This window comes from Gymnogyps californianus, chromosome 7 (assembly GCF_018139145.2).
Source record: "Gymnogyps californianus isolate 813 chromosome 7, ASM1813914v2, whole genome shotgun sequence".
In the NCBI taxonomy this organism is placed as follows: Eukaryota; Metazoa; Chordata; class Aves; order Accipitriformes; family Cathartidae; genus Gymnogyps; species Gymnogyps californianus.
This window is the reverse complement of record NC_059477.1, coordinates 32,152,414-32,164,691: the sequence shown is the minus strand read 5'-3', so window position 1 is coordinate 32,164,691 and position 12,278 is coordinate 32,152,414. Positions and strand designations below refer to the sequence as shown.

The following is a 12,278-nucleotide window of genomic DNA, read 5'->3' as shown; positions in this document are numbered from 1 at the left end:
TCTGGCATTCTGGAAGGCAGAAGGCAGCCTCCCATTAACATAGAGAGAAAGGTGGCAAATAGCAAGAGATGCTGGGAAATTTCCTTACGTCTCAGGACACAGGAGAAATGTCAAAAAAAGATCATCTATACAATCTTGCCATTAATTAGGAGAAACTGTGAGAAAGGTAAATGGACGAAGGGGGGAAGGTATTACTGCGGCTGAAATAAGCGGAGGGTGGAGGCATTCTTGACAAGCTAACAGCAATGGGTGGAAGTGCACAATGTCTCAGGCTGTGTTTAGGGGACAGGCCACACTTTCCAGTGAGGAAGGAGAAAGCAAGCCCACCCTTCACCCTCACTTAATGAGGGATATTTGGAAGGGGAAAGTCTGGAGTGTTTTAATTGGGGTTCTCCCTGGGGAGCAAAGTACTTCGTTGTTCCAAGCAATGCAAGTGAACGAAGTAAACCACAGTTCTCCTTCCTTATCCCTCAACTACTGGGAACAGCTTCTGTTTTGGTTCACAGAGTTTTATTTTCTAAGAGGAAATGTATTTCCCTTGGGTCATACCAAGCTTCCGTTGGTAACTACAGAGCTTATGTCGCATCCTGTTTCTGCAAACCCAATGAAGTCAAATTTTGCTTTTTTGCTTGAAAAGAAATGGATTTGTTGCAGTGACAAATTTGATTGCCACTGATATATTGGAGTTTCTAACAGATGTTTTACAATACCAGACACTTGTTCTTTAAGTAATTCAAGCAAAAAGAAAATGTGTCTCAGTGCCATTTTTAAACTTGGTCACTAAGCTGAAGTTCTACTTTCACACATGAATGCTCATGGGAGTGCTAGAGATAAGGCTGAATCAAAATATTGCAGATGGCCACTTGACAGAAGCCCTCTTGTTTACAGTCCTACACTACTAGCGCTTTTGGAAAAAGATCATCTGAGTGAGGACTTCCTATCCCCCGTATAAGACAAAGAACAGCAGCAGATATTCTGCTCTGGGTCTTCTCTACCCTCATCCATTAATCACTTGAGGGCTGCAGGGACAGCTCCTAGGGAACAGCAATAAGATTCAATTTATCTATAAATGTGTTCTTATTTTATTTAGCATTAATAAGGTTCCAATTCTGATGTTGAATTTTTAAGGACAAAACATCTTTTTCTAGCAGTGAAGATCACCTGTAGTAAAGGATTGGATCATTGGATACATTCTGTTCCTTAATAGCACTAAGGTTTTTGTGAACTGCAACATAACATCCATTTGATCTCTCCTTCCTTTGTATTAGGGACACTGTGTTCACTTACCATTGAGAAGGCCATGCCTGAAGATGGGGGCGAATACAAATGCATAGCTGAGAATGCAGCAGGAAAAGCTGAATGTGCTTGCAAAGTGCTGGTAGAAGGTAAGTACTTTGCTGGAGACCCTTCCTTAGAACTTCCTTCTTCCCCCCTTTATTTCCCAATACCAGCCTTTATGAACCACATTGTGGTGGGTTGACCCTGGCTGGATGCCAGGTGCCACCAAGCTGCTCTATCACTCCCCTCCTCAACTGGACAGGGGAGAGAAAATGAAAGGCTCATGAGTCGAGATAAGGACAGGGAGATCACTCACCAATTACCGTCACAGGCAAAACAGACTTGAGTTGGGGAAAAAAAATTAATTTATTACCAGTCAAATCAGAGTAGGATAATGAGAAACAAAACCAAATCTTAAAAACACCTTCCCCCCACCCCTCCCTTCTTCCGGGCTTAACTTCACTCCTGATTTTCTCTACCTCCTCCCCCTGAGCAGCGCAGGGGAACGGGGAATGGGGGTTGCAGTCCGTTTATTACACATTATTTCTGCTGCTCCTTCCTCCTCAGGGGAGGACTCCTCACACTCTTCCCCTGCTCCAGCATGGGTTCCCTCCCATGGGAGACAGTCCTCCACAAACTTCTCCAATGTGAGTCCTTCCCACGGGCTGCAGTTCTTCACGAACTGCTCCAGCATGGGTCCCTTCCACGGGGTGCAGTCCTTCAGGAACAGACTGCTCCAGCGTGGGTCCCCTGCGGGGTCACAAGTCCTGCCAGCAAACCTGCTCCAGCATGGGCTCCTCTCTCCATGGGTCCACAGGTCCTGCCAGGAGCCTGCTCCAGCGCGGGCTTCCCACGGGGTCACAGCCTCCTTCGGGCATCCCCCTGCTCCGGCGTGGGCTCTTCCAGGGCTGCAGGTGGATATCTGCTTCACCATGGACCTCCATGGGCTGCAGGGGGACAGCCTGCCTCACCATGGTCTTCCCCACGGGCTGCAGGGGAATCTCTGCTCCGGCGCCTGGAGCACCTCCTCCCCCTCCTTCTTCACTGACCTTGGTGTCTGCAGAGTTGTTCCTCTCACATACTCACACTCCTCTCCCCAGCTGCAATTGCTGCTGTGCAGTAACTTTTCCCCTTCTTAAATCTGTTATCCCAGAGGCGCTACCGCCGTCACTGATGGGCTCGGCCTTGACCAGTGGTGGGTCCATCTTGGAGCCGGCTGGCACTGGCTCCATCAGACATAGGGGAAGCTTCTGGCATCTTCTCACAGAAGCCACCCCTGTAGCCCTGCCACTACCAAAACCTTGCCATGGAAACCCAATACACACATACACAAAAAAACCTCTGCCCCCTTCCCTTCTGCACTTTTCAGACAATACATAATTCAATATGTACCATAAAGGAGCATGAACAGAGAGACAGTACAAAGCCAAGGGCTCTGGCTGCTTTGCGGAATAATCTATGTCCTCCTGCTGCCCCCTGTATTTCTACAAGTTTTTAGAGCAGTAAGTTGAATCCATGAAGATTTCCTTCTGAGCTGTATGCATTCTTTAAGAGCACATAAGAATTCGGTGTGTGAGCCTGGGTACTAGTCTGCCTCAGGACTATGTATGGCACATTTCTCAGTCTAGAACTTATCAGTTCTTTGCATTCACTGATGTTTGGTCATTTGGTTTTTCTAGTGGAAGTGAGCAAAAATAAACAAAATAGCAGCTCAACCACCCTTGTATGCCATAGTCTTCAAATATGGATAATTTGCTGCCTGAGGTACACATTTTCAGCCTTAGTCATGCTGATGACACTGTACTCTTGCCAAGTAGTCTTGGTCTTGGCAAATATTTTGTCATGAGGTTGAGAGCACAGACTTTTAAACCTGTCATGGACTTTAAGTTGCTTAAGGGACTTTAAGTAACTAAATGTGCTTCTTATCAGCTCACCTTCTGGTGAGCTCGTCCTTGAATACTCTGATACTTTCCATTGTGACCAAAAAGAACACAAAACTAAACAACAAGCCCAATAACATAGATCTTGGGTACTAAGCCTTCACAGCTGTGTTACAGATGTGGTATTTGGGGCAGGAGGTCTAGAAAAAAAACCTATTATTTGTTTTCCTAATGTAGCATGACACAAGGTAAGAATATGATCCTGTAACTCCATCAGTAAGGGTCAGTCTTCATGTGGCTAGAAAGGGAATTAATTATACATATAATTACAGTTAATTATATTGGTTCCTGTAATGGCACCTTCTGTGATACTATGGTCACAACATAGTCTGGCTTAGATATTTGATAAGCTATTGTTTATATTTCTGTAATTTAAAGTAATAAATTTTACCAGCACTGAAGTTCAAAGAAGACTATCAAGAAGAGGCTTTAAGCAAAATCTAGTACCCTGTAACACCTTAACTGCCACAGATGCGGAGTGTTAAAGGATCAGATCACCAAGTGCTTAGCACACAGTAGCTCTCCAGAGCCGCTCCAGCATCTTTTACAAGTCTCAATCACCTATGTGTTTTTTCCTTTGACTTTGTCTTCTGATCTCCTTCAAGCAGTTGCTTTTCTTCCTGAACCCTCCCTTAGCCTATTTCCCACTTCCAATTTCCTGCTGGGCAATGCATGTTCTAGGAGGCTGGAGGTAGACTTTGGCTTGCAAAGTGTTCATCATGGGACACTGTCAGCTCATGACATATTGCATGATGACATGAATGGCGTTACATCAGCTGTCTGGCTCACTCTGGTAGTGGCACCCATGGCGTTAGGAGCTCACTGCTCGCGTAATGTTGGACACTAGAACGACGACATTCCTTACCTTGATACTGGCTGCCTTATCTCTCTTTTCCATTCCGTACTGGCGTGCTGCTTTGTACGGCTGAGAAGAGGTTTTTGAGGAATGACACCACAGCAAACTCCAGCTATTTAGGAGAGACGCCATTTGATATCCCATGTCTGTGACTGGCAGAGGGGATGACTGTTATTTTTAAATTAGAATTGTGATCTAAAACAACATTTAAAATTGCTCCCTTCTACTCAGTCTGCTGTCAGCATCCCAGATACTGATTTTTAGACTCAACAAGTAATGATAGATATCATTATATTCCTTTTGGCCTCATGGGCTCAAATCAGATTGGAGGAATGTTTGACTTCAGCTGTCAAATTAGCTCCGGGACAAATCTGTAGAATCTGAGTGTCTGAACTCAGGTCTAGCACAGCCTTCTGCTCTGAATTGTTTGCTAGGGGATTCTGTCTTCCCCTGTTAACTTTTTAGGAAACTTAGAGAGATGAACTTCCACGCTCTGGCACCTAGAAGTAGGTGACTGAAATAGGTGGTTCCATAATATTTATGTTATCTTTTCTCTGGTAACTAAATTTCAAACAGCTCTCTCATGCACAAATCCTCTGAAAGCTGAATATTTGAAAGCTATAAATTGATACAGCTATTGCTGAGATCATAATCCAGATTTGGGATCTTTCTTCCAAAGATAAATGTCAGGATGAAACAATCTAACGGAGCTTGTTAGGATTTGCATTATATGACATGCTTGACCTGGGATAACCTTGCTGAAAAAAGGTTGTACCTTCTAGTTATATGTGTCTATGTCATATGGGATACACATGGAAGAGAGCTTGTATTGACTCTTAGCTGTCGGTGGAGGTTGCAGCACTGAGTAGTTGCTGGATATGAGCTGTGCAATCTTGAGAATAATGAAATCCATCAAACTTGAGTCCTGTGGTGTCCCTTTTGCCATTTTTATTTAGGAGTGAACCAATGTGTAATAATATCTTCTTGGAAAGATTTAAACATAGAGGAAATGCTACTTTTCAAAATGTGTTCATCTATATAGATCACATAGACAATGGAATAGAAGAATGACATAGCAAGAGATTCTTTTGGATGAAATGATGCTTCAAACATGCCTTTGTTTCCCTCTTCCATGCACTGCCTAAAGCAGCTTTGTGCAGAGTGTACTTTGCTCTATTCAGTTAAAATAGACCTATCAGCTTAGATGGTGCCTCTTGTCTAGTTGCTTTCTCAGGTTCTCAGTGCAGCTGCTTTCGTAGAGGGCTTCTCCCTCTCTGCTCCCTCTTCCTTTTAGAATGTGACATTCTCCAGCAAGTCTGTGCATAAAATCTTTCTTAAAAACCAAAAGGACAGCAATTTCCTCTAACTTTGCAGAAAGATCCAAAACAAACTGATGTTAATAGGCAGCTTTTTCATTATTGATTTTTAAATAGGATTTGTATTTTATTATTTGTTTTGATTGCAGATGCCTTATCCACAAAGACCTCAAAGCCTACTGAGAAGAAGACCAAGAAGCCTAAGACCACACTTCCCCCTGTGCTGCCAACGGAGAGTAAGTGACAGTGATTTTAATTACTTCCTTTTCAGTGGAAACAAAAGAGTGCTTTGGGATTCGGTGGTCATTCCCTTCTGTTTGCAGGCATAGTATCAGAAGCTTGTGCTGTTTCTTTAACCCTTGCTCATAAGTCATGTGAAATGAGTTTTTCATTTTCATACCTTGTGGGGATTAGAAGTAAGTGCTGAAACTGTGAGTTCAGACCTAGCCCACTCTATTCTCAGTTTTCCATAATGGTACAATAAACTTATGACACAGATTTATTTTTGGCTGCCTCCCAAAGAGCACAGAAATTCTCAAGTAGTGTGCTTCAAGTCATGTTGTGTCCTGTGCAGACAATATACTGTCTTACCATTGGTCGGCAAGGTATCTTGACTGAAATGTGCTGCAGCGTAATCTCCTTTTTTCCATGACCGTGGGGTGTGGTTTGGTGAATTTTATGTTCCTTGTTTTAAGCCTAAATGCTTTACTTGCTTTTAATGCTTTCTGAAATAACAAATCAGCTATAAATTCCCATGTTTGCTACTCTGTATACATGCATTTGATTAAGAGGAAACTTTAAATGGTAAAGGCAGCACAATAATGTCAGTTTAGAAATTCCTAATACCACTACTACTTTTGAAATTAAGTGTCTATGGGATACAAATATCTCTTAAATCAATCACTGGATTTTGGAAGTTGTCTATCTAAGATGTCCACAATGTGAGTTCCTAAAAAAGATGTAAAGACATGGTTCTAATCGAAACATGAAATATTTTATCCAGCTCGCTCTCTCTCTCTCTCTCTCAAAAAAAAAAAAAAGGAAAGAAACTATAATCTGATTTTCCAGCATGGAACATTTTCAGCTGCTTTCAGCAGGACTCAGTGCAATTTTGTACTGATTGATGATCACAGGTAATAATTGTGCTTCTGGAACTGCTGACTTACATAGAGCTATGCCCTGGGCTACAGCTATTTCTGAGTTGCTGGCTGAGCATTGTAACCTTCCCTCCAGCCAGTCATTTGGGGATGTGGCAAGGGTCACACCGACACGCTCCACCTCTGCACCTGAGCTTCAAATGCTGTAAATAATAGCAATTAATAACAATCATTTTGTTCTTGAACATCAATAGAAAAGAAAGTTTTAAAGCCATTTAAAGCTCCACGGGATAGTGTTTTGAATAGTGTTTTCTATGCACACAAACACATACATTTCCTCTGATCCTCCCAGCAGTGTTACCAATTGCAGCTTTCCCAGGAGAAAGTGTGAGTTGGGAAGTCTAAATATGTGGATATATGACCTGATCCACATCCTGCTGAAATCACTGCTTGTCTTGCTGATGATTTTACTGGAAATTGGATATAGGTAGCAAAACAGAAACTGGCAACTCTGGCTTCAGAAATGATTGGGAAAAGAAGGTTGAAAATGGTGAATGGTTTTCTTAAGGTTGCTTCATGGCATATTATATCAGTGTTTAAGTTCTTGAACTTCTCATAAGCTCTTTTTTCAAAATACCTTTAAAACATCTTTCCTGTTGCACTGAAAACATCAAGGTAACCAGAGAGAATGTTAGGAAGCTGGGCCTTGGAAGAGCTTTTGGAAAACTTCGGAAAAATACATATTTAATTTTAAAAGGATTTGGCTGCAGAGATTCCACAGGTGGTTTTTAACATCTCAGCCTCAGTCTCTGAGGACTGTGGGTATTTGTCTGCCTGAAATGAGTGTTATATTTGTACGTTTGTCAGGGGCAAAAGATACAAAACTGATCCAGTAGACTTCACAGTTCCAATTTAAACTGAAATCCCTTTCAGAAGTAGAGATTTTAAAGTTCCTTACCTGAAACAGAATGGGCTTAACAAGTCAGATATTTGTGCATCTTTACTGCATTTCTCTCGAAAAGAAGGTTAATAAAGAATGACTGTGAATTAAGATGTCCCAACCTAATAAGGACATAAATTTTTACTCTGATGTCTTCTAGTCTTTATTGCCACATCAACTCGCCAACAGTCCTAATGGCAAATAGATTGTAAGGAATGATATTGAAGAAATAGAGAACAAAAATTCCTAATAATCCCACTGAATAAATTCTGAATTTTGAATAGTGAATTCAGTCACAATAGTATATACTGTATGGGATACAGAAACTATATATTCTCTGTCATTTTTAGAAATACTTCTCAGGGGAAAAAAAATCCCTATTTTGCATTTTCTGTAAGAAAGTGCAAGTCAAATTTCTTGGTTAGGAGTTATGTCAACCTTTTCTCCCTTCAGATAAATTATAAGTGATCCTTGTTTTTTGCCCTAGTAGAAACCTTCAGGAAAGTAATTAAATTTTAGTTCCTGAAAGCACAGATCAATAATTTTCTTTTTGTGAAAGAGAATGATTGTCAGTATGTCAATCTGTAGAATTTGTCTCACTGTGAGAATAGTTGCTGACCTAGGTCATTTGACTGCTCATTCTGACTGTTATTTTATTACTGGAAGCTTGGGGTTTGTAAGCTACAGAAATCCAATGGTAAGGAAATTTTTGGGCATTACCTCTCTTGAAATGCAATACATACTAGACTCTGGTTTAGAATAAGCAGTTATTCTCAGAAAAACACCTATGAAGGCAGCTTTGTAGCATTCAATGTTTAACGGTAGCTCTGAATGGATGCTTGCAAGTGTTTATGTGCAGAAATATCGCTCCCATGCTAGTAAATTAGGAAAATTACAATGTATTTCTTTTTGCTTACAATTAACATTCTGTCACTAGAATTTAGTAATAATTATGACTCTGCGGAATGCAACTCTGTAATGATAGATAGAATAAATAATAACGTTTCTGAGAATAACAAACAGATCCACCTTTGAATCTGAGTGAAATCAATCCTGAGGAAGAATGGAGGAAGGACACCTCTTTTTTTAACGTTGGAATTGGTTCATTCTTCACTGGCTGTACTGACTTAGGCTTTGCCACTTGTATCTTTGCTAGGTGGATGTGAAATGCTAGTGAGTTAGAATAATAAAGTGTTATGTTTCTTCTGCGCAGATATAAAAGACTAGAAGAGGCAGTGGAAAATTGGAACCTTTCATTATTTATCATACTGCGTACTCCCTGCTATGCCAGAACAATCAGTGGATAATATAAGGGTCTTCTAGTTTGACATAGCCCTGCAGCAGAAGTACTAAGCTAAAAATTCTCACCACTTGAACATTTCTCTAGGGAGCTTTGAAAGCATCTGCTGTAAAGGGATTTGGGCACCCAATTCCCATTGAAATTAGAAGTTACTTCAAATTAGGCTTAAAGGGAATTGCTTATTTCAATTACCAAGGCTACCTGCAAAATCTTCAGTGCATATTACATAAATGTTTTTGTCCCAACAGACTGTGGAAAAATCAAAGTACTGCTTGAGATTTTTAAGAGTAAATAATGATTTGAAGGTTTATAAATAAATATTCTTTTTTTCAAAAAACCTATTACTACTCCACACTTCCTAATATTTTGTCCTCCTTAATGTGTCTTAAGCTGAGGACCAAAACAGCAGTAAATCATAGCTGGAGTAATTAGCCCAATATCAGGCACAATCATTTGCAGGTCTAGAAGCCAATTTTCTTGATCCTCAGTCTCGTGATTAGTTTGCATGTGATATTTTTTAACTGGTTTTTTAAACTGACATCCCAAAAATTTACTTAAAACATGAATTTTCCAAAAGGGTTTTTTTTCAAAGGTTTTTTTCAAGATTTGCTGAGGAAAAAGGCATCTTGCAACAGTTAGATGCTATTTTTTAAACTTCACCAGGGCTGAGAAGTGCAACATAACTTTACTATAGTAGGAAGAAACTGTATCCCAGTCATTGCTACTGAGAAAAGAATTGACTTTAATGCTTTAGAAAATAACTCTCCTAAATCTAAGCATTGGATTAAAGTGTTTGGAAAGAAATGCCCACTGTTTTTTGTAGGGCTAATTCACAGCACTACTTCCAGTAAATATTAAGAAATGGCAACTATCACCTGTCATAATCAGTGGTATGAAAACCTAACAGGATATCCTGGATTCCCTCATCTGAGTAACTCTCGTTAAACCCGCTGTTCTCATATCCAAACCACATACATTGAAGGGATGACCCAGCACAGAGTTTGATCGCACAAATATAAGTTCTTCTGCTCAGTTAAAAATAAAGTTACATCAAAGAAAAGAACTTCCTCCACACACCTTCAAGTAAAGGAGCCCAAAAGACATTATTTAGCAGTATTTGGTATCTTGCTGATATAAAACTTTTATATCTGCTACTATATAAAATGTTTGATTTCATGTCAAACACATTTTTGGTTAAGTAACGATGCATTGTCTTGCTGATAGTTGTTAATAAAATGTCACCACTGACACTGTCCAGATCAAACCCTCTGGAAGGCTGCACTGTTATCTTCCCAGATCTGATTTCTCAGCGTTGGTACTTGAATGCAAGGCTGAGCAGTGGCATCTCTGGAACAGTGTGTCATAAAAGTAAATATGTCAGACAGGACTCCTTATCATGTTATATATTCTTTTCCATAGTGGGGGGGATTCTAAGCATTTTAATTACCATGGAAAAATTATGAGTCAGTGGCCAAGTGATTAGCATGCAGTTCTATTATTTACTCTTCAATAAACAATCTTGTCAGAGAATCCAAGTCTGCAAGCACCGTTTTAAGAAAATGTCATTAAAACATTAAACTTGATGTGTCCAGTTTAGATAATATATCACTAAATCAGTAAACACTTCAAGTTTTTTGTTGATTTCCATTCTATGAATACAATATGAAACATAGCACTGACGAATATAGAATGTTTCAGAATCTTCATTTCATGTCAGATTGTTTTTTCCTCAGTATAAAAGTTGCCACTTTCTAAGGGAAGAACTCAGTTACCAAGGAAGTAACTGATCAGGTCAGAGATGTTCTTTTAATAGCAGAAATAAGAGCGCTGCATAGCAGCTGTAATCTGGTGACTGTGCTGCTGCTGTCCTCTTTTGTCCCTGGGATAGTCTAAGATGCTGTTGAGGGTCAATGAGGCTATTCAAACCAGTTCTCTCAGTCCCATTCATTTCCCAGAAGGTCCATGCTGCTCCATTCCTGGCTGTTGCAAGAAGAACCAAGACATTTTCTGCATAGTGAGTGCAAGTACTTACTGTGTTGGAACAATATGAATTACATTGCCAGGGAAGCCTCTGACCAAACTTTTTCAAGGAAAAAAAAAAACCAAAACTTTTTTTTTCTAAGAGAAGCTGAAAATTCCTCCTTTAGTATATGTAAATGTCGTGGTTTAACCCTAGCCAGCAACTAAGCACCACGCAGCTGCTTCCCCCTTCCCCCTCCCAGTGGGGTGAGGAGGAGGAAAGAGGGGGAAAAAAAAAAGTAAAACTCGTGGGTTGAGATAAGAACAGTTTAATAACTAAAGTAAAATATAATACTAACAATAGTAATAATGAAATATATAATAATAATAATAGCAATGAAAAGGAATATAACAAAAAGGAGGGGGAGGAAGGGAAAAAAAAAACCAACCAAACAAACAAAAAACCACCAGTGATGCACAATGCAATTGCTCACCACCCGCTGACCGATGCCCAGTTAGTTCCCGAGCCACGATCCGCGCCGCCCGGCCAACTCCCCCCTGTTTATATACTGGGCATGACGTTCCATGGTATGGAATACCCCTTTGGCTAGTTCAAGTCAGCTGCCCCGGCCATGCTCCCTCCCAGCTTCTTGCACACCTGCTTACTGGCAGAGCACGGGAAACTGGAAAGTCCTTGGCTGAAGATAAGCGCTACTTAGCAACAACTAAAACATCGGAGTGTTATCAACATCATTCTCACACTAAATCCAAAACACAGCACTGTACCAGCTACTAAGAAGAAAATTAACTCTGTCCCAGCCGAAACCAGGACAGTAAATAAAATTGCCATGAGCTATTTTTAAGATGTAGATATGATTTGTCTGAAACCCTGAATAATGAAAGGTGCTGACTTCATTCCTCAGGATTGGGGTCCAAGGGTGAATAACTGTGGCACAAGGCCTAACAACCAAGTTAGGCTGAAGTAAAAAGGCAATGTAAGATTTAACTTGGTGACTCTGAAGGTTGGTTGCCTCCACAGATGAAAATAAAATTCAGTTTCTGTACGTATAAAGAGAGCAATGGAGAAACACTAATTTGTTGTGTAAATCACTTCTCCTTAATGACCAGTTCAGCACTGTTTAGCTAATGCCGGCTATGCATTTTGAATCTCTGCCAAGTTACTTTACAGCTCACACCATACTGACATTTTCTGAGTTACTGTTGGCACAGAACAGTATTTTCCATGTGTTTTTCATACAGTCCATCCTACATATGTGTATGTTGACAGAAGAAGACAGAAATGTTTATTGACTGTCTCATGCAGAGAAAAATGAGTACAGTTTTTGCAATGTGACCTTGAACTGAAGAGGTGCCATGCATCATTAATTCCCAGTTAAGTCATTGACTAGAAATTGCAGATCTGAGGCATGTAATAGAAGCATTGACCGAAGTTTCTTCTTTATAAAGTAGGGACCTAAATCCATTGGCTTAATTAATGTGCAAAAGCACATAACACCTTGCTTTTCCCGCTGAAATCATTTGGAGCTCCTGAATGTCCAGATGACCTGACAGTATTTTCCTATATAACAGAC

General features: G+C 40.3%; 1 protein-coding gene across 7 annotated transcripts in view; it reads left to right on the top strand.

Annotated features, from left to right (window-relative positions):
• Positions 1–12,278, top strand: part of MYLK (myosin light chain kinase) — a 223,844-nt gene that overhangs the window by 156,522 nt on the left and 55,044 nt on the right. For 6 of the 7 annotated variants that reach the window (XM_050899517.1, XM_050899520.1, XM_050899518.1 and 3 more), the window contains 2 exons: positions 1,269–1,385; positions 5,540–5,626. In XM_050899517.1, the coding sequence (XP_050755474.1) occupies positions 1,269–1,385; positions 5,540–5,626 (204 nt within the window). Of the gene's footprint in view, positions 1–1,268; positions 1,386–5,539; positions 5,627–8,659; positions 8,663–12,278 lie in introns of all 7 variants that reach the window. The other variant, XM_050899516.1, reaches the window with a different exon arrangement.